The 23,246-nt window shown below is 43.1% G+C and overlaps 1 protein-coding gene across 1 annotated transcript; it reads left to right on the top strand.

Moving 5' to 3' along the window:
• Positions 1-1,996: 1,996 nt before the first annotated feature.
• On the top strand, positions 1,997-17,107 carry LOC308591060 (arylacetamide deacetylase-like 4). The gene is made up of 4 exons (XM_081201616.1): positions 1,997-2,253; positions 3,386-3,602; positions 5,669-5,732; positions 16,127-17,107. The coding sequence occupies exons 1-4, from the start codon at positions 2,077-2,079 to the stop codon at positions 16,899-16,901; spliced, it is 1,233 nt and encodes a 410-aa protein (XP_081057742.1). The 5' UTR covers positions 1,997-2,076; the 3' UTR covers positions 16,902-17,107.
• The last annotated feature ends 6,139 nt before the right edge of the window (positions 17,108-23,246 follow it).

Raw genomic sequence — 23,246 nt, 5'->3', positions numbered from 1 at the left:
CGTGGGGCATACCGGGAGAGGTGGTCCCGTAGGTACGAGGGTCCTAGGCCGTGAAGGGCTTTAAAGGTCAAAACCAGCACCTTAAATCTGACCCTGTACTTCACCGGGAGCCAGTGCAGCTTGAAAAGCACTGGGTGAATATGCTCCCATGGCAGGGACCCCGTGAGGAGCCTCGCTGCAGCATTCTGCACCTGCTGGAGTTTCTGGGACAGCTTCAAGGGCAGCCCCGCGTAGAGTGAATTACAGTAGTCAAGCCTGGAGGTGACCATCGCATGGATCACTGTGGCCAGGTCGGGGCGGGAAAGGTAAGAGACCAATTGCTTGATGCGGCGAAGGTGGAAAAATGTCGCCTTGGCTGTTGCTATAACCTGCGCCTCCATGGAAAGGGAGGCGTCAAGGATTACACCCAAACTCTTAACGGAAGGCAATGGCACTAATTGGGCCCCCGCAAGAGAAGGGAGTTGGTCCCTCATCCCCATGCCATCCCGACCCAGCCATAGGACCTCTGTCTTCAAAGGATTTAGTTTCAATCGGCTCCCACGAAACCATCCAGCCACAGCTTCCAAGCATCTGGTCAGTCCGTTCTGGGCTGAGTCAGTGTGGCTATCCATCAGCAGATAGAACTGAGTGTCATCAGCTTCCAAGCATCTGGTCAGTCCGTTCTGGGCTGAGTCAGTGTGGCTATCCATCAGCAGATAGAACTGAGTGTCATCAGCATATTGGTGACAGCCCAGCCCAAAGCTCCGGATAATCTGGCCAATGGGGTGCATAAAGTTGTTAAAAAGCATTGGGGAGAGGATTGCTCCCTGCGGCACTCCACACACCAAGGAATGGCGCGGTGACATTTCCCTCCCTAGTGCCACCCTTTGTCCCCGACCAGAGATAAAAGAGCACAGCCAGTTACGGGCTATGCCCTGTATCCCCACGTCTGCGAGGCGGTGGTCCAGAAGATCACGATTGACCATGTCAAAGGCTGCTGACAAATCTAAAAGGATCAGCAGTCCTGACCCGCCTCGATGAATAAAACGACCTGGGCCGAGGGGTGGAGGGAGACAGAGATTATTATACGCACCCTTCCCAGAGTCTTGCTGGTTCAAGCCTCTGTGTGTATTCTTATTAATCAGAGTTCAATCCTTCCTTTACTTTGTGAATGCCTCAACCAACCTCTCTCAATGTCAATGAAAACTAATAAAAGAAATGAAATGTATTTGGTTTTGTTGTAAATCTATATTTGAAAAATCAAATAAAAACGATAAAAAGGAAAACTAATATATGAAACGATGAAATGACACTGATACAAAAACATTACACATACAGTATGTAGAAGAATGAAAGTTTACTACTCCCTCTTCCCCTCCTCTTCCCCCACACTTCTCTTCTCCCCCAACCTTATACCGTATACAAGATTAAGGCTCACATTGAATATAACCGATCTGTAAAAAGGATATTATGATCAGAAAACGGAGGTGATGTGTGTGCTTTTGTAACCCAAGAAAATCTTTACTGAAAATGTTTTAATGAAAACTTCATCTCAACACGGACTTGCATTTAGCTATGAGGCCCGTACCTCAGAAGAAGAGCCTATGCTTTGAATATGCAAGGGCTTAAGTTTCATCCCTGAGATCTCTGGATAGGAATGGGACTCATGTCTGAAGCCTTGGAAATCTTGGGCCAGAAAGTGCACACAAGTCCTCTTCCACCTCGGACAAGGACTCCCACCATTCCTGACTATAAGCTTAAGCTAGCTGGGGATGTTGTGAACTTCAGGCAATGAACACCCAGTATTTAAAGCCGAAGAGCTCTGGGACAGATACTATGGAACAGGATTGATCAGTGGGTGGACGTGACATTCCTGAGTAGAACATTACACATGGCACCATTGCCAAGAGCCATGAAGTTGCTGTTGATCTTCCGATGGATGAAATATCTGCATGGGAGTATGTGTGCTAATTGGGAATTACTTAATTAACTGGTCTACAGCCTATTTAGTAGCGTAGATACCTCTGGTGGAGTCACACAGTAGAAATTCTTCCAGTGTAGACTCAATGTTTCCCTTGCACTCTTTGGAACAGTGAAATGGAGCTTCTTCTGGGCCTCCTGCTTGGGGTGTTTGGAGTCATAGGGATTCTTTCCCTGTTGCTCTTCTCCTTTGCAATTTATTATGATCTTTCCAGGAGTAAAATCCCATCTGGATTTGACAGTCCATTAAAGCTTCGGGTCATTCACTGGATTATCATTATGGTGGTCAGTGTGGTAAGTTGGGGACTTGTTGAGCCATTATGTGATGCAGCAGATTATTCTTATGATCTTATGTGAAAGGTGATTAAGAAATGATGATGATGATGATGATGATCATGATGACAACAAGAAGAAGCATCTTTAATTTTTTCTTTATGATTTTCAGTTATATGCATTTCAATAGTTTTACAGTCATTTTAACATTTCAAAACTTGCCATTATGGTAAGTTGGGGCTGGATGAGCAACATGTGAAGCAAGTGAACCAACAGGTTCTTATGTTCTTATGTGATTAAGGTGATTAAGAAATGTAATTATTCTTATTCTTATTAGCAATCTTTAATACATCTTTAGATGTCAGGCAAAAACATTTCTAAGTCCTTTTAAATGTGTTTGAGGGAGGGATGTTTTTGGTTTCTATATATTTTATATATACCACTTCTATATCTTTTAAAGGTGTTATTGGTTTGCTTTGCACTTCTTTTTATTATGTATTTTGTGTTTTTATCTAGTATTTTTATTCTGTAAACCACCCTTTGATCTTTGTATGAAGGCCGGTATACAAATTTATTTATTTAATAATAATAGTTTATATATTTCAGTAATTCATATACATACTGCACAATAGAGCATGAAATGAGGAAAATCAGTGAGTTTACTTGATGATGATGATGGATGAAGATATTATCAAATTTAACAAGGGCTTTATTTTTAACCTGTAGAGGGACACACATAGAGAAAAATATATTATTCACACTAATAATATGGTTTGTTTACATCATGGTTTCTTCAGGAAAACACATATGGTCTCATAGGCAAGCAAGAAGATTGTGGATTGTTTCTCCAAAGCTTCTTTTGCCTCTGTACCTTGGCTGGTGTTTGGGTTGGGGTGGCCAAACAAACCATGATGTAGGAAAGCTTTTGGGTTTCGACATCAAGCCAAACCATTGGATCGCTTATTGTGACCCAGGGCTGCCTCTAATGATATTCCCATTCTAAGCAGACTGATTGAAATTAATGGACATGGCTAACATGCACTCATTCATTTCCGTGGGTCTACTTTAAATAGGACTTATTTGGATACCACCCCCTGTGAATAGGATGCAAATGTGGGCACTATTTTCATGAGACTGTTCCTTTGCCCAACAGGGGAAGTGTCTTGAACTGCTGGGTATCTGCAGCCAGTTTGCCTTTATCCGCTTCCTCCAGATTTTCTGGTATCCAAGAGCGGATCCCAGCCTCTCTGCCAAAGATCTGCATTTTGACGGGGTTCCTGTGAGGGTTTATCAGCCCAAAGCACCATCTGCTGGCCCAAGGAAAGGATTTATGTTCTTCCATGGAGGTGCTGGGATGATTGGAAACATCGGTAAGAGATTAAGGCTGTCAGCCTGTGAACACTTCTCTAGAGGCAAGCGCCATTGAACTCAAGTAAGCCCATGTAGAATCGTGGAAAAGGAGAGTTGGGAGGGATCCCAAGGGGTCATGTAGACCAACACCCTGCAATGAAGGAATCACAAATGAAGAAGCCCTGCCACCTTCCAAGGGAGTCCGTTCCCTGTTGAAAAACTCGTACCATCAGAAAGGTGTTCCTAATGTTTAGCTGGAATTTCCTTTCTGGGTAGAAGTGCTTAAGATATCAATGTAAGAGAGGTTTACTGGGCTGAGATACAAGAATGTTGGTGGTAGTTCCTGAAGGGACAAGGGGCACACGTATGCTTTGGATTATTTTTATTTATATGCATATATGCCGCGGGTGGCTCTGTCGGTTAAACCACAGTGCCTAGGGCTTGCCAATCAGAAGGTCGGCGGTTCGAATCCCCGCAACAGGGTGAGCTCCCGTTGCTCGGTCCCTGCTCCTGCCAACCTAGCAGTTCAAAAGTATGTCAAAGTGCAAGTAGATAAATAGGTGAAGGTAAACGGTGTTTCTGTGTGCTGCTCTGGTTCGCCAGAAGTGGCTTAGACATGCTGGCCACATGACCCGGAAGCTTTATGCCGGCTCCCCCGGCCAATAAAGCGAGATGAGCGCAGCAACCCCAGAGTCAGTCACGACTGGACCTAATAGTCAGGGGTCCCTTTACCTTTACCTATGCTGACTTAGGTCAACAGGAAGAAACAAACAAATGGAGGCTCTTGTTATCATGGCTTCCCAGACCCCACATCTCTATTAAGGATTTTTCGTAAGGTCTTGAATTTAAGCCACACTTTCAGTTTTCACAGTCGGAATCTGGAAAGAAAGTGCGGCTTATATTTGGGCCAATACAGCATATAATAATTGCTGCTCCTGATCGCTCTGTTTACCAGCCCAGCCACCCTCCCTCCCCTGGCCACTGCCTCATTTACACCTGACCCAATCCCTCACCTCACCTCACCCCACCCCACAACCACCCCACACACATGTGCTAAATAAGTCAACAAATCAACAAATTGCACTTGCACCAGCTTTCATTTGCAAGACCAAATGCAATTTCACAAGTTAGCAATTAATACTGATACTCTTGGCTACAGATCACAGTGACATTGTGTTGCAACAGCTTATAAAGTAGCAACCTAGTAATCCCATTGCACCAGAAGTGGTTTTAGTCATGCTGGTGACATGACCCGTAAAGCTGTCCGTGGACAAACACCATCTCCCTCAACCTGAAGCGAGATGAGCACCACACCCCATAGTCACCTTTGACTGGACTTAACTGTCCAGGGTTCCTTTACTTTTTTACCTATAAAGTAGTAACTTCAGGAGGAAGGAAGGCTAGAATCAAGTGGAGAGCTTGCCATTATTAGAGACATTGATATTGTGGTGTGGTGGGAGACAACTGTGCCCCTCGCAGAGCTTGCTTCCTGAAATGCAAGAGCCATGATCCTGGACCACTGACCATGCTAACTGGAGAAATGTTTTTTGAGGTGGGCATTTGGGGGGTTATGATAACAAGCCCCCCCCCCCCCGTTTCTGAAAATGGACCTAAGTTTGCATCTATGCATATCGATGATAACATGTGAATTAAATGAAAGCTGGCAAACAATTGGCTGGGTGCCCCATGCCTCTTAAGGCTAGGATTTATATGTGTGTAATTGGATTGAGTTTGCTTTTATAGGTGAACCTATTTAATTTGCCTTTTGCAAATCAATTTGTGAACCCAGAACCAGTCTCTGAAACTTATAATGTGAAAGAGCTTCATATTTAGAATTTCCCTTCCAACTTTTGAGTGTCCTACCAAGATGTCTGCAGCAAAATCACCAAGGAGACTGATTCTTACAGTGCAGTACTTGAGCTGTGTGATGTGCACATGTGAATGAAAAGGTTTATTTTAGAAAAAATTGCATGTACAAATACATTATATATCGGAAGACTGCTGTTCAAAAATGTGCTTTTAAAGGCAAGAATGGAGGCAGCAGATAATTACCTCCCTATTTAAAATTTCCCTCTCATCTTGCTAGACTGCTACCAAGATGTCTGCAGCAAAATTGCCAAGGAGACTGATTCAGTGGTTGTGTCTGTTGAGTAAGTAAATGCAACAACGTATCCTTTCAAATGGAAAATGTGTGTGTGTGTGTGTGTGTGTGTGTGTGTGTGTGTGTGTGTGTGTGTGTGCTTTGCACCCAGCATGTTGCTGTATTTTGATGGCATCCCTTGCCATATTCTTTGCAGGAGAAAAAGGCTCCCCATGAAAGCTGTCAACATCCCGATATTAATTTTTATTAGTTTTCAGTTACAATAATCCAATAATACCTTATTATAACAATGCCAAATTATAATGCAGTTAGTAATACCAATCATTCAGATGCCAAATTATACAATTTAGGTACTCTCCTGTGTGCTAGAATTAACGACTTCCATTTGTATTGACACATTAAATTATTTATAAACTACAGGTGAAGCATTCAAACACTCTACTTGTTCTTCCCGTGTGTTGCAATTATTCTGTCTGTAATGTTTCTTCCTGTCCTTGCAAAATATTATGTCTATCTTTTGCCAGTTGTTGTTGTTCTCCATCATGCCTTGGGCAGAGCTAGTGTCCCATTGTTGTTTCAGAAGTTCTCCATTGCTCCATCCTGTGCTTCATTGTTTTGCAACTTTAGCAGCAGCTGCAAACACCACACTGTCCCAATAAATATCCTGTTTTCGCCATTTTTCTCTCATCCTTGGAAGGAGAGTAAGCTGTTGAACTTCAAATAACTCAGTAATGAACTTTATCAACTCCTTGGCAAGCTCACAGATTCCTCTCATCCCTCCGTTCAGCCGAAGTTAAGCAATTACACTTCCAATTTAATTAAATTCCAAGTCCTTTTAGCATTATTCAGATCAGTCTGAGGATAATAAAGAATAGGGAAGAGTCAGCTCTAAGTTTCCATCACAAACCTTTTGCAAAATAGAACTTCCCTCCATTTCCCCCTTTTTTGTTTTGTTTTACACACACAGTTCCATTTGATGTTATATTCCATAGCTGCTATCCAGTTTTCACCGTCTTCATCTGTACATCCATAATTTGAACTAGCATTTCAAAGGAGAACTGCCAAATCATAAATGTATAGAATAAAACTTTATATAAAGAAGCCGTAGGCTCCCCTCCCCGCACTGTCTTTTATACCTAATGAAGTCTTCTTTCAAGTTCAAACCTTAATGAACTTGCAGCTGCTTCAATTCTGCAGTGTATAATCTCATCTCTTCTAGCACATGTCTGTACATTAGTCAAAATTAAACTCTAATTAACAGAAGAGCCTCTGCTTCTTAATGGCGGCATAGGAGGGTTATTGGCAGGTGAAGTGCTTTTGCACTCAGCGCCTCCCTGCCTCCCGCTTTCCATGCTGGAGCGAGAGCCAGGTACCGAGACAAACTGCAAGTGAAGCCCATTCCCCCCTGTCCCGGGGGGGGGGGGGCATTTGCAAGGATAATTACTCTCAATCATCCTTGTTTGCTTCTTCACCAACGATCTCCCGCTGTTGTGGGAGCTGCCTCCATTGAGGCAGACTGGAAGAGGAAGCCGGAAGCAATCAACATTCTGTTCGGTGATTGCAAATCAGAGCTTCGTGCACCTAAGACATGAAAATGCTCACTTCTGTGGGGAGACTATGAGCTGGGCATAAGGCCTTGCACAGCACCGCTAACCAGGGCCTCCAGATCAGCCTCAACTTGGAGACCACCCAACCCAGATCCAGCCTACAATCAATTCAGAGATGGGGCTAATAATGTTCAGTTAGGGCTTTTATAAAGTTGCCATATTTCAAACAGGGAAAATCCGGACAGAAAAGTTGTTGAGCTATTTTTATGGGGAAATGGCAGAAACGGCACTGCTGACATGGACTGCCATATGTCTGGATTTCCCCCGACATTGTTTCTGATTTGTTTGTTTTTGTTTTTTTTTAAAAAAGATATTTATTAAAGATTTTAAACATTGAATTCACCAAACACATATAAGACCATCACCCAAATACAACAGACAAAGAAAAACAGGAAAAAACTAAAATAGTAACATATAATAAAAAACATAGAACATGATCCAATATTCAACAACCATATTTTCTTAACCTTTTGGACTTCCTCACATCTCCCATTCCTGCGTTCCCAATTATAATATTATAAACAGCAAATTATCACCTTGTTTCAGCTCCTATCTTGTAATTTTCAAATATTATGTCTCCGACTTTAAATATTTTTATCAAATGCTTAGATACTTAATTTACATAATAATACTCCAAAATTCATCTTTTTCTTAAACATCACATATTCTCATATTTCTTTTAGCTAAATTGCTGGTGCCATGTTGTTTTCAGACCTGCATCCTTATTAACACTCATACAATTTACAATGTTTCTGTAAATAGTCCTTAAACTTTTTCCAGTCCTCTTCCACTGCCTCTTCTCCCAGGTCTCGGATTCTGCCAGTCATTTCTGCCAGTTCCATGTAGTCTATCAGTTGCGTCTGCCATTCTTCCACGGTGGGCAAATCTTGGGTCTTCCAATATTTTGCGATAAGTATTCTTGCTGCTGTTGTTGCATACATAAAGAAAGTTCGGTCCTTCTTTAGCACCCTCTGGCCAACAATGCCCAAAAGGAAGGCCTCTGGTTTCTTAGGGAAGGTATATTTAAATACCTTTTTCAATTCATTATATATCATTTCCCAGAAAGCCTTAACCCTAGGGCAAGTCCACCAGAGGTGAAAGAATGTTCCTTCAGTTTCCTTACATTTCCAACATTTGTTATCAGGCAGGTGATATATTTTTGCAAGCTTGACTGGGGTCATGTACCACCTATATGTCATTTTCATAATATTTTCTTTCAAGGCATTACATGCTGTGAACTTCACACCGGTGGTCCATAACCTTTCCCAGTCAGCAAACATAATATTATACCCAATGTCCTGTGCCCATTTTATCATAGCTGATTTGACCGTTTCATCTTGTGTGTTCCATTTTAACAGCAAGTTGTACATTTTTGAAAGTACCTTAGTTTTAGGTTCTAACAGTTCTGTTTCCAGTTTCGATTTTTCCACCTGGAATCCTATCTTCTTATCCAAATTGAAAACCTCCTTAATCTGAGCGTAATGTAACCAATCTCGCACTTTATCCTTTAATTTCTCCAAACTCTGCAATCTCCAAGTATCTCCATCTTTTTCTAGTATTTCCCAATATTTCGGCCATTTGGCTTCCATATTGAGTCTTTTCCGGGCCTTAGCTTCCATTGGTGACAACCACCTTGGAGTCTTGTTTTCTAGTAAGTCTTTGTATTTTATCCAGACATTAAACACTGCTTTCCTGTTTCTGATTTGTGCCTGGACATTGCTGTATTCTGGATGTGCCTGGGAAATTCTGGACGTATGACAACTAAATCTCTCATTAAACTTAGAGTCAGGAAGGAACAGGTAAATGAGAGGTCATGCCCCTGCATCTAAACAGAAGCGGGAGGGAAAGTTGCAAGTGGCAAATGCTATTGCACCACCTGGATCCAATCCTGAAGGGTTCTGCTTCCCTGGCTCTTTTGCTAGCTGGAAAAGTCAGTTTTTTAAGGGCATGATCCAGCTGACTTTCACCTGCATTGTATCTACTATAACTGATCCATCAGGTTCTTCTTGGAATCCTATGTGCTCATGGATGTGTTTGGAAAAGATCCTGGAAGCTTAAAACTCTGCTTCTGTTTTATTCACCAGCTACCGCCTGCCTCCAGAGCATTGTTTTATCTGTGCTCTCTTGTGTTTTGGTTTTTAAAATTATTGTTAGTGGTATTTTATGACCTTTTACTGTGTCAATCAGCTTTTGGTGATCCATCAGCATTGGAAGGGCAGGATTCACACACCTGTGTGAAGCAGGGTGTGGACCCTTCAGAACCAGGGTTCAAATGTCACACACACTCAGCCAGCTGTGCCTCTTGCCCTCAGGACTCACAAATGCCACTCTTCCTCCCCTACCCAGGCCACACCCTTCTTTTCTGGGATGCTAGCATCCCAAATTCATATATATGTAAAGGGTTAATTGCAAGAGCTGTAGAATTCTCTGACATCATACACCCTGTAGCAGTTATGACAGTTATGGCAGTTGGTACGGCAGTGACAGCTATTAACAGTCTTTTGCGTGAGAGCAGCTGAATTGTTGTTCTGCTGTCTGCCTCAGGGTTAGTTAGACTGTAACAGTTTAATCTATGTGACATACTTTTTAGGTGTGCATCATTTCGGGACACAGTAATTCAGTTAACCAGAGGTTAAACTAACCCCATTCCAGCTCCAGGAGAAGCTCTAAAATGAATGAACAATTTAAGAAACATTCACCTGCATTGTATATTTTAGCTGCAACTGCAAGTGCACTAAGTACATACCCTCCAACATTTCTCTGATGAAAATAGGGACATCCTCTCACACTGAGAGCCAGTGTGGTGTAGTGGTTAAGAGTGGTAGACTCGTAATCTGGTGAACCGGGTTTGCGTCTCCGCTCCTCCACATGCAGCTGCTGGGTGACCTTGAGCTAGTCACACTTCTTTGAAGTCTCTCAGCCCCATTCACCTCACAGAGAGTTTGTTGTGGGGGAGGAAGGGAAAGGAGAATGTTAGCCGCTTTGAGACTCCTTCGGGTAGTGATAAAGCGGGATATCAAATCCAAACTACTACTACTACTATTCCTCCTCCTCTTCTTCTTCTTCTTCATACTGATGATTTTTTTTTAAAATATTCCACACATCTTACTGGGTTGCCCCAGCCACTCTGGGCAGCTTCCAACATATAAAAAAATATAATGAAACATTAAAAAAACCTTTCCTATACAGGATTGCCTTCAGATAGCTCAGGAGTTGGGTAACTCCAAACCCTCCAACATTTATCCAATGAAAGTATGGATGTCCTAAGGGAAAGCAGCACATTACGAGATCAAATCAGAAACCAGAACAGCTGCTATATTTTAAAAAAATATTTTTTAATTAATTTTCCAAATTATTACAAATCAGACCAAATTCCTTAAATTTAATACAATTTCTTAAAATCAGGTTTCTCACTCCTGTTGCAAACACGTGTCGATCATTCCTCCCCGTAGCTGCACCTTCTCTTGTTTAATGTTCGGTTGTCATCCTTCACTAGACGTTAGTCCATTCTTGCAGCTGACTGGTTTTTCCTCCTTACAAACAGCGCCTCCGTTAAATCTTATAAATACCGTATTTTTCGTCCCATAGGACGCTCCGTCCCATAGGACGCACCTAGTTTTTTTGGGGGGAAATAAAGGGAAATTTTTTTCCTTTATTTACCCCCCAAAAGCAGGTCGGGGAAACCGAACCAGGTCGAGGAACAGCGGGATGGCGGTGCTGCGCCTCCCTGCTGTCCCCCGAGCTTGTGGGGCTGGCCGATGTCTGTCCGGCGCGAGGGGTGCTCTGCTTCAGGCGGCAGGCTGCTATCTGCAGCGTGGGGAGCCCTGCGGGGAACTCCTGCAGGGCTCCCCACGCTGCAGATGTCTGCCTGGTGCGCGGGGCACTCTGCTTCAGGGCGCCCTGCCCGCCGGGCGGCAGGCTGCTATCCGTAGCATGGGGAGCCCTGCGGGGACCTCCCGCAGGGCTGCCTAGGCTGCGGATGTGTTCCCGAAGCACCGGGCACTCTGCTTTCAGGGTGCCCAGTGCTCCGGGAAGCAGGCTCCTATCCGCAGCCTAGACATCCCTGTGGGACCTCCCGCAGGGCTGCCTAGGCTGTGGATGTGTTCCTGAAGCCTGGAGAGCGAGAGGGGTCGGTGCGCACCGACCCCTCTCGCTCTCCAAGCTTCAGCGAAAGTCTGCATTCGCCCCATAGGACGCACCCAGATTTCCCCTTCATTTTTGGAGGAGAAAATGTGTGTCATATAGGGCGAAAAATACAGTATATAATCCATTTTACGTGTGTAGTCCTTCATTTACATTGTTGTTTCAGACCTGGTGAGCAGGGAGAATTAATTACTATCTTCCTTTGTTCTGTTCTTTGCCAGCTTATCTGGGTGGTACGAGGTCACATTCCATTCCTTTCACTGTTCACCAACTAGCATACTGGCTGCAGCCTAAATAACTCACAGAGTACATAAACAATCTTAATCTTAAACAATGTTAATCTGCCATTAACATTCCACTCTGGAGTTCTTCCTCGGCAAACAATAATAATAATAAATTTTATTTATATCCTGCCCTCCCCAGCTGAAGCCAGGCTCAGAGCGGCTAACAACAGTAAAATGATAAAACTTTCTAAAATCTTTTCATTATAAAATTAATTCCAATCAAATTAATAGCAACCATTGGGCTAAAAGTTCTGTGAGGATTGCCAAAGGAGGGAGTCAGGCTGTGCCCTTGCCAAAGGCCTGGTGGAACAGCTCTGTCTTGCAGGCCCTGCGGAAAGATGTCAAGTCCCGCAGGGCCCTAGTCTCTTGTGACAGAGCATTCCACCAGATCGGAGCTACAGCCGAAAAAGCCCTGGCTCTGGTTGAGGCCAGCCTAACCTCTCTGTAGCCTGGGACCTTCTTCTTCTTCTTCTTCTTCTTTTTTTGAATTTCTTTTTATTAAGTTTCATATACATAACCAAAAAAGGACAACAAATCAGCCATTTCGAAAAAAATAAATAAAAAATAAGTAAATAAATAAGTTACAAATGTCCAAATATAACATAAAAATCTTATCCGTTTCCATTCCAGTTATTTGTCTTCACATTTATTTCTTTATAACTTTAAGAACTTAAATCCCTCTTCTATCCCCTGCCGACCTCCATCCCTCCCGCTTTCAGGCTTCTTAATATACATAATTCATTTCTCCTGCAGCTAGTGATTGTTAATGATTTGCGCATCGTAAGATTTATATCAAACCTGCTATAGTCTTTAAGTTTCTGTAGTTCCCTTCAATGTAAATCATAAATTTATTCCAGTCGTTTATAAACTTTGTATTCTTTTGGTTTCTAATTTTTTGTGTCATTTTTGCAAAATTAACAAATTCAAATAGTTTTGTTTGCCATTCTCTAATTGATGGGGTATTTTGATTCTTCCAGTTTTGGGCAATTAATAATCTGGCGGCGGTTGTAGCATACTGAAATAGTACCTTATCCTCTTTTTTGATTTCGTCCCCGACTATTCCTAGTAGGAATGCTTCCGGTCTTTTAGGAAATGTATATTTGAGTATTTTTTTTAACTCATTATAAATAAGTTCTCAGTATTTCTTCATTTCGTCACATGTCCACCACATGTGGAAAAAATTGCCCTCTTTAATTTTACACTTCCAGCAGTTCTTATTTCCTGTTTTGTACATTTCCCCCAACTTTGCTGGGGTAATGTACCACCTATACATCATCTTTTCTAAATTTTCCCTGAGTGTTACGCATGCCGTGAATTTCATTCCACTAGTCCATAATTTCAACCATTTGTCGTACTCTATATTATAACCCAGATCCATTGCCCATCCTGTCATTACCCCCTTTATTTCTTCGTCCTTGGTATCCCACTCTAATAATATGTTATACATTTTAGATAATAATTTGTATTTGCCTTCAATTATCTCTGTCTGAAACTTGGACTTCTTTTCATTCATCCCTATTTTTTTATCAGCTGTCCATACTGCATTTATTTGATGGAATTGTAGCCAGCCGGATAGTTTATCTTTCAACTCCTCAAACGTTCTCATCTTCCATCCACTTTCTGAACTTATCAATAGGTCTTCATATGTTAACCTTTCTCCCTCCATATTAACCTTTTTTATTATTAAGATATCCATTGGCGATAGCCACCAATGTGTTTTCCATTCTAAAATTTTTTTGTTCCTCTCCCACACTTCATAAAGGGGCCCTCTGATAATGTGATTTGAGAATTCTCTATGTACCTTTTCTTTATTTTGCCATAAATAAGAATGCCAGCCGAACCTATTGTCAAACCCCTCCAGGTCCAACAAATCGGTATTTTCCAGGGTAATCCAATCCTTTATCCAGCAGAGGCTAGCGGCTTCATAATAAAGTTTCAAATTGGGTACCGAGAAACCCCCTCTCTCTTTCCTGTCTGTAAGGATTTTAAAGCTAATTCTTGGCCTTTTACCTTGCCATATAAATTTCAAAAGGGTTCTTTGCCAATCCTTGAATATTTTGGAACCTCTAATTACGGGGATGTTTTGAAACAAAAATAACATTCTTGGAAGTAGGTTCATTTTTATCGCTGCCATTCTTCCCCTCCACGAAAGCTTCACTCTATTCCATGTTTCTAAATCTTTCTTAATCTCCTTCCATGTTGTAAAATAGTTATCCTGGATTAAATTTATATTTTTTGTGGTTAAGCAAATTCCCAGATATCTTATTTTTTGTGTGTGGCCTGGGACCTTCAAGATGTTTTTGCTTGAAGACCGTAAGTTCCTCTGTGGGACATACCAGGAGAGGTGGTCCTGTAGGTACGAGGGTCCTAGGCCGTATAGGGCTTTGAAGGTTAAAACTAGCACCTTAAACCTGATCCTATACTCCACCGGGAGCCAGTGCAGCTAGTATAACACCGGGTGAATGTGATCTTGCAGCGAGGATCCCATAAGGAGTCTCGCCATGGCATTCTGCACCCGCTGGAGTTTCTGGGTCAGTCTCAAGGGCAGCCCCAGGTAGAGCGAGTTACAATAATCCAGTCTGGAGGTGACCATCGCGTGGATCAACAGTTAAAGACAAAGTATTTTCTCAAGTTCAGTCTTTTGTCAGATCTATTCAGCAGCCATTCATTCTCCCTGCTCCACACTGCTCCCTCACACTCCTGGTCCAATCCAAATATAATTTTAAATAAAGTCCATTCAACCTCGGTTGAGGTGGGAGGGCATAAAAAAACAACCATGTTAAATTCCTGTTAAGCATAAATCAAAAGCCTCCCCCCTCTTTTCCAAGGTGACAGACAGAATATCAGAGCCAAGGCTACGCACGTCTCTTTCATTTTACAGGGAAGGATGAGAAAAAGAAGACAATTTAGAAACCATATGAAAGCACAAAGCACCTTGTCCTCCCGCTTCCTTTCTTGGCTGTTGTGTGGGTTTTCAAGCTTCAGGAAAAAATCATTCAGATACCTTCAAAGTGCCAAGCCCCATTCTTTTGGCAACTGATTGATTGCAGCCCATTATCATATGTCGGTCCGGGAGTGCCTCTAATCAATATTCCAAACTGCCTCTAATAAATACTCCAAATTGAGGAGGAACCAACCATAAATCATGCCTGAGATGGAGGCTCATCCATGGCAGGGACACACTCCCGGGTCGCACCCGTTCTGTCTTTCAAGTTGGCAGACATGGGCTAAAGTGGCACAGCAGGATGCAGTGAGCTCCCCAGACCACACTGGGGACATCGCCAGGTTTTTTGCCTCATAAATATGTGAGGGCAGTGGGGAGCAACCGCCATTAACTCGTGTCCCAGGTGGAAACCGGAAAAGCTTCTCTAAATCAGGGATGTCCCTGGAAAATAGGAACATTTGGAGGGTCTGGAAGTAAAAGGTATATGTTATTTAATTGTTAAAAGAGTGTGTCTTGTGTAGTTTTTATAGAAGGAAAAAGAGAACTAATAAAAGGGTCATAGCACTCAGGGCTGCCTTCCACATACTCTGCAAATGGGAGTCTAGTTAGTGTCTAACTTCCACATCACACACCCTGTCTTGTGCCCTCATCCCTTGATCTTACCTGCCTGGAATTTGTCCCTGACCGGAGGTAATCCCTCTTGAAGAGGATTCTGCATGAGTTCAAAGGTTAACCATCTGTACACAGGGCTTTTTTCAGGGGGAACGCACAGGAACTCAGTTCCAGCACCACTCAGGTGGGTTCTGGCACCTCTCAGGTGGGCACCATTGCCATTCTAAGAGAATGAGGGAGGTGTTCATGATTCATGGAGATTTCTGGACCATATTTCTGGACTTCTTTTTCTAGAAAAATAGCCCTGGGGGTACATCCCAGTTGGGTTGCACATCCCACATACAGTGGTACCTCGGGTTACATACGCTTCAGGTTACAGACTCCGCTAACCCAGAAATAGTACCTCGGGTTAAGAACTTTGCTTCAGGATGAGAACAGAAATCGTGCTCCGGTGGCACAGCAGCAGCAGGAGGCCCCATTAGCTAAAGTGGTGCTTCAGGTTAAGAACAGTTTCAGGTTAAGAACGGACCTCCGGAGAGAATTAAGTACTTAACCCGAGGTACCACTGTATATAGTAATGCCTGAGCAAGAATTTGGAGGGCAGTCCATGGATACTTGCAGGAATGCTGCTGAAGACCAGTTTCTGGAAGCCACAGGCGAGAAGAGGGCCTTGTGCTTGGGCCCTGCTTGCAGGTGCCTCATAGAAAGCTGCTTGGACCTGGTGAGAACAGGATACTGTAGTAGATGGCCATGAGCCTGATCTAGCAGGCCCTTCTGGTGTTCTTATGTGATCACGAATGTGTTTGGAAAAGGTTCTGGAAGCTCACCTCTTTGCTTCTGTTTTATTCTGCAGCTACCGCCTGTCTCCTGAGCATCTTCCTCCCGCTCAGTACAAGGACTGCCTTGCTGCTACCATACACTTAATTCAAAATGCAGCTTCCCATGGGGTGGATCCTTCCAAGATCATCGTTGGTGGGGACAGTGCGGGGGGCAATTATGCTACTGTTGTTGCCCAGAAACTGGTGGAGAGATCAGACCTTCCAAAACTACGGGCTCAAGTGCTCATCTATGGGACTTCCCAGGCTATGGACCTCAACACGCCTTCCTATCAGCAGAACAGCTCAATGCCCCCCTTGTTCCAGGAAAGTGTTGCTTACTTTGGAATGAAGTATATTGGAAAGGACACTTCTTTGGCAGGGCCGCTCCTGAAGGGCTCTCACGTGCCAGATTCAATGAGGCTGAAATATGGGAAGTGGGTGAGTCCTGACAACCTTCCAGAGAGATTTAAGGGGAGAGGCTACAAACAAGTCCCACTTGCTCCTTATGAACCTGAAGTCTATAGGCAATTGTCAGAGACATTAGAAGACGATTTTTCTTGCCTTTTTGCTGAGGACTCTGTCATCCAGAAGCTTCCTGAAACCCTGACCGTGAGCTGCGAGTACGATGTATTACGAGATGACACACTGCTGTATAAGAAACGTATGGAGGACAATGGGGTGAAAGTCAGCTGGTTCCATGTTGAGAACGGGTTTCATGGGGTGCTAAACCTCTTTGACGCAGGTGTCTTCACAGTCCCAGCTTCAATTGAATTAATGGACAGGATTATCGACTTTGTCAAAAACCTATGAGAGGAAATCTCTTGAATTTGTGGGTTATTCCTAAGGAAGGGAGAATCTGCCAACTTTAGCTTCTGACTTTTTGTCACTTTTCCAGTCATAAATCAGCTCTCCACAATTCTGTAGTTATATGTGGTTCTTGGGGACAGCGGGGAATTGCTCATGAAAATTCACCAGCACTTTTGTGTGAAATTTTCCTAATAAACACTTTTACTTTGCATGGTGTTTTGACTAATATACACATGATTAGAACCCATTTGCTCTAATATAATACATTTCTATATTGTTTTCACTAATATATAATTTTTTTGGACATTTCCCCTTCCATTTTCATTTTACTACACACTGGTTGGCTGGAGATCTGCACTCCTAATGCTATTCTAGGCTGAATCAACAGAATTATAGGGTCCAGATCAAGAGAAGTAACAGTTTCACTCCATTTTCTCTAAACCAGACCTGACCAGTAGGACTGTGTCCAGTTCTGGGTGCCACAAATTAAGTAGGATATTGATAAGCTGGAATCTGTGCAGAGGATGTAGGTCAGGCTGATCAAGGGTCTGGAAACCAAGCCTTATAAGGAATCATTGATGCAGTTGGATATGTTTAGCTTGGAGAAGAGGACAGAGAGGTGATATAGTAGCCATCTTGAAATATATAAGGGCTGTCACATGGGAGATGGAGCAAGCTTGTTTTCTGCTACTTCAGAGGGTAGGACTTGAATCAAGGGATTCAAATGATAAGCAAGGAGATTCAGACTATACATTAGGAATAACTTGCTGAGGGTTAGAGCTGATCAGCATTGGAATGGATTAGCTCAGAAGGTAGTGGGACCACCTTCATTGGAAGTTTTTCATCAGAAGTTTAATGGCAACCTGTTTGGGATTTTTAGGTGTGATTCCTGCATTGCTGGTGGTTGACCTAGATGATGCAATGCGTCCCTTTCAGCACTACAGATGTATGATTCTATAAGCTTTTTATCAATTCATGGGCTGTATTCAATGGTAGTGCTGCTCAGAGGACTCTATGGCATCAAAAATGTAACAATGTTGGGGCCCAATTAATTTTTAAGGAAGAGAATTCCAAAGAACTGGCATGTGAGTGCTCCAAGCACATGCTCAAGTCCCACCATGTTTTACTGCAGGGATACATGGCACCATCAACAGATCTTCATCCAAAGTGCTAAGTAACCAGGGTTGGATGGGAGAGGGAAGAATTGTCTTCTCATACCCTGTCCAGAACCAGAACCATCCTATAAAGTACAGTGCATCTCCCTACTTTGTGGAATTTAGGGCTTGACCTAACCATCCGCACCTCCAAGGTGCAGCCAAAGACAGCACCTTGACTGTCTTTCTTAATTTAGATGCAACAGAGTGATGAAGATGGGTATCACCCACATGTAGATGATACTTCACACCATCTCTCCTGATAACAACTCCCACCAGCTTAATAGAGATGTTCATATAACACGGAGTAGAAATTCCAGTTCCTAAGCCACCAGGGAGTGTCCTCCCATAAGTAGTTTCAAAAAATGGCTTTGGTGGTAGGAGTGGAACCATTGACACACAGTGACCCAACCCACACCTCCTTAATATGCTCCAAAAACATACCATGGTCAACAGCAGGACTTTTTTTAGCTGCAACTCACTAGAACTCAGTTCCAGCACCTCTCAGGTAGGCCCCATTTCCATTATAAGAGAACAAGGGAGATATTCCTGGTGAATTCCAGTACCTCTTTTTCTAGAAAAACCACACTAGTGAACAGTATCAAAGGTGCTGTGAAATCAATCAGAACAAGGAGGATCAAACTCCCTATATCTTTCTTACAACAAATGCCAGGGTCATCAAGGCAGTTCCAGTGCCATGGCTAGGCCTGAAGCCAGACTGGAATGAAGCCAATTAATCTGTTTCTTATGAGGATATGTGGAGCTGCATTGCTACAACCTTCTTTGCCCACAGAGGGGATATTTAGCACTGGTAGCGTTGCTGTTGTCATGTGTCCTCTTTTTCCAGGACACATCCTCTTTTTCAGGGGTAAAATTTGATACAAGTTGCCTTTATTTGCTTTTAATGGCCGTCACAGCACCCTCTGTTTTGCTCTTCAAAACATGGCAACCCTATGCATTCGACCATAACTATTTATCAAATAGTAAAAATCCTCAAATCTTGGTCTGTAGCAAATTGGCAGCCATGTGGCCCTTAAAATATTCCCGAGAAGGTTCACCACCCCTGATCTCCAAAGCCATTGCAAAGATGGAAAAAGGCATTGGAGGGAGGAGAAAGAAAGCAAACTCATGCATAATCGATTTGTAAGTGAAAATAACTATGGGGAGAGCTTTTTCCAAGATATTTCCTTCTGCAGAGGAGTTATTTAGTGTCATTAAGAGTCAAGATGGCTTTATTCTCCTGTACTATTTCAGACATGTGATACTTAAGGGACCCTGAGAATCATCTAGTCCAACCCCCTGCAACGCAGGAGTATGCAGCTGTTCCATATGGGGATCAAACTTGCAACTTTAGCATTATCACCCCCAACTGAGCTATCCAGGATTATGTTCTTATGCCGCTCAGAACGTTTCTGAAGCGACTCTAAGGACATGAGAGTTTTGATTCACCTTTCTAGGTCTTATGGGTGTAACCTGAGCTTTGAAGCAGCCTGCTGAGTAACTTAGAATAGCACGTTAAGTTAAGAACATAAAAGCAGCCCTGCTGGATCAGATAAAAGGTTTCTCCCAGGAGCAAGAAGAATTCAGCCACCCCCTTCAGCAGCCCTGCTTGACTGGGTGGAGAAAGCTGTGTGGGTTGTGTGTGTATATTGAAACAGTACCCTTTTATTGCCAGAATGACATTTGTTGCGCCAACCACTTTTGACCTTTGCCCTATCTCTGGAAGGGTTGCTCATGCAGCCCGTGAATTGAAAAAGTCTGCCCCCTCCTGGCTTATCAAGACCAATTCCCTGTTTCCTGCAGTAGTAAACCCGCAGGTCATAAGTGCAAAGCTTTCTCCCTCTACCACTCCTTAGACTCCGGTATTCAGAGGATGTTGCTTTTGATCCTGGGATACTATATATTCTTTGGTGATCACTCGTAACTGAGTAAGATTGTCTTCCATGAATATTGTCTTAGCAGTGTGTCTGTAAGTGACTGTGGAGGCCAATTATGGATCCGCACATCCTTCCACAGTGGGGACATAGGTTTTTGGGTGGGAGCTGATCACAATGAGGGTTTGCCAAATGTGCCTTCCTCTTAGCACGTTTCTCCCTTTTGTCCTGAGTTCATGCTTTTTCAAAGTCCATGATGCCTTTGGTAGAGACTATTCTCCAACTGGAGCCCTTGCAGGCCAGTGATTCCCAGTTCTCAGTGTTTATACTATATATTTTTAGATTGGATTTGTGAGTATCTTTAAAGCATTTTGCTTTCCATTCTTACATTGGGAATACAGTGGTACCTCAAGTTACATACACTTCAGGTTACATACACTTCAGGTTACAGACTCTGCTAACCCAGAAATAGTGCTTCCGGTTAAGAACTTTGCTTCAGGATAAGAACAGAAATTGTGCTCCGGCGGTGCGGTGGCAGCAGGAGGCCCCATTAGCAAAAGTGGTGCTTCAGATTAAGAACAGTTTCAGGTTAAGAACAGACCTCCAGAATGAATTAAGTACTTAACCCAAGTACCACTGTAGAGTAGTTGCTTTGGAAGACGATAATCAGGCATCCAAACAACTTGACCAGTCCAACAAAGTTGATGTTGAAGAATCATTGCTTCGACATGGGTGATCTTTGCATCTTCTAGATACTATCTATCATCTATCTATCTGTCTAGCTAATCTCCACCATAACGAGTAGCCATTGATAACCCCACTCCCTACAAACTTGTCTAAAGCCCCTTTTAAGCCATCCAAACTGATGGTCATTACTACCAGTTTTACTACAAGCCCTTTGTTTTGTAAAATGATGGGGGGGGGGGGGAGAAGCATCCACACAATGTCACTGGCACCAGAATGCTAGCTTCCATATTCTCCCTGTTTAATCTGAGATTGCCCTTTCCACAGACAATTTACTAAATTGGTGGTAGGGGGCAATTGGTTGCTGACATCCTGTTTGCAATATGTGAATGACCCGTTTGCATTTCCCAGCATCTCCTGGTACCCCAATTCCATATGTAAAGGAAATTCCAGTCAGGTTGCTAGAGCTCAGTGAGGAACATTTCTTCATTCTCCTTCTACCTTGCTTTTCTTTGCTGTAGCCACTAGAGGTCAGAAAGGAAACGTGGATTAAACTCCAACATAGCAGAAGTTTCAACCTTTTTGAGTCCACAGCTCCCTTAACCAGCTACATTCTTTCTGTGGCACCCCTGTGGGGCTCAGGAGCCCAGTTATTCCACTCCTTCCCTGCAAAGCTGGCAGCCTCTCACCCTTTTTGAAACACTTGTGGAGTGTTCCCTCAGCCTCCTATCCTCTCCCTTCTCCTTGGGAGTCCTCCGGGCAGCTGCTGTCCCTGGTCTCTGAGCTGCCCCCACCACCCCAAAGAGAGGTGCCTCCTAGAGGCGCCATTTGCCTGGGGAGCGTGTAACCAGGGCTCCTGCAATAAACAGCTGTGCAAGCCTTTGGGAGGCAGAGACGTGGGAGGCCATCAGAGGAGGGAGGGAAGGAAAGAGGGACAGAGGCCAGTGTTGCCCATGGCACCCCTGACCATCAGTCAAGGCACCCCCAGAGTGCCATGGTACACTGGTTGAAAACCACTCCTATAGAAAATTAACTCCTATCAATTAGAAACATGATTTGGCTTTGATATGTTTCTGGCAAACAACGTGGAAGATTTGTGGTTGCTGCCCCAAAACTCAGAAGAATGTTCCTCAAGGATAATATGGTGAACTGTAACGATCTGATCATCAATGAAATATAGAAACTCTTGTGTTTTGGTTGCATTTTAAGATACAGTGGTACCTTGGGTTAAGAACTTAATTCGTTCTGGAGGTCCGTTCTTAACCTGAAACTGTTCTTAACCTGAAGCACCACTTTAGCTAATGGGGCCTCCTGCTGCTGCCGTGCTGCCGGAGCACGATTTCTGTTCTCATCCTGAAGCAAAGTTCTTAACCTGAAGCACTATTTCTGGGTTAGCAGAGTCTGTAACCTGAAGCGTATGTAACCTGAGGTACCACTGTATATGTGTATGTATAAATTGGCTAACACTTCTTTTAATGGTGTATCTATGTGAATTCTGCATAGTAATGATAAATATATATGTCTTTGTAGTGATGGTTAAAATGACCATGATGGTTTCAACAAAATAAATTGCATTGAGAAAGATGGAGTTGTATCCCATACCCTCTGACATTGCTCAGATGAAAATCGAGACATTCACCGCTTGAGCATTTCTTCCTGCTCAAGTACAAAAGTTATTTTAAGCACAGAAATCTCTGAATTTAAGAATTGCACTTATGGAAGCCAGAGGGGAAATAGAAAACCCCAAATCAATTATAACTAACCGTAGATGTGTGTGTGTGTGCGCGCACCTGCACGCACGCACACACACACACAAAAATTAACAATAAATTCAACATTACAAAAATAAACATTATTATAAAATAAGTACAACATAGGTGAAAAGTCTTCATTACAAACAGTAATGAAACAAAACAAATTGCTCTTCTGTGTTATTGCTTCCACTTCCAACTGGAGTTCTTAAGCAACAAAACTTCCTACAGAACCCTTAGAGAATATCTTTGCTACTATTGAAGGCCATAAAGTGAGCACAACCAATCCCCATTTCAACTTAAGTTTTCTGAGAGGTTTGCTCTTTTTTTGCCATCAAGTCCCTGTATGAAGTGGATTTTGCTTTGTGGATCAGTCTGTGCATTTGGAACTGTGCAAAAATGCATTCCTGGCTACCTTTCTTTATTTCAAGAGTCTTAAATTAGTGAAGAAACTAATTTTTGTTGCTCCAGTTAAATAATTGAAAGTACAAAACGTTTCCTGACAACCAGCCAAAGATATACCAGTAGATCTTGATCTGCCTTCCAATTACCCTTGCGTTATAGGGCACAGTTAGGGAGGTCCCTTAGGAACATTTTGAGCTGCAAGAGCAGTTTTACATACCCTGCAACCATCCCAATTTCCGGGAATTACAGAAGCCATCCCAGCTTTTGATTAGATCCTTGAATATCAATTCCCCCCACCTCCAGCACTGCCACCACTGAGCTCGGGGAGGAAGATGAGTTTGCAGCCAGCACTGATGCTTGCAGTGGAGTCACGCTTTCGTGCGAATTGGCTGACTCCCGAGAGAGTGCAACACCAAAAGATGCACATCCTGATTTCCTTCGATGGAATGTTGCAGGGTGTCAGGCATGAGGAATTCTCTA

Source organism: Podarcis bocagei, assembly GCF_964188305.1.
Source record: "Podarcis bocagei genome assembly, chromosome: 7".
Taxonomy (NCBI): domain Eukaryota; kingdom Metazoa; phylum Chordata; class Lepidosauria; order Squamata; family Lacertidae; genus Podarcis; species Podarcis bocagei.
The sequence above is the reverse complement of the archived record's forward strand: the minus strand, read 5'-3'. Positions and strand labels throughout refer to the sequence as shown.

Bases quoted from the DNA above. Each gene is read 5' to 3' on its own strand.
- LOC308591060 (XM_081201616.1), top strand. From the start codon at position 2,077: ATGGAGCTTCTTCTGGGCCTCCTGCTTGGGGTGTTTGGAGTCATAGGG. The intron at 2,254-3,385 runs GTAAGTTGGGGA...TTTGCCCAACAG, and splicing joins TCATTATGGTGGTCAGTGTG to GGGAAGTGTCTTGAACTGCT. The intron at 3,603-5,668 runs GTAAGAGATTAA...TCATCTTGCTAG, and splicing joins TGGGATGATTGGAAACATCG to ACTGCTACCAAGATGTCTGC.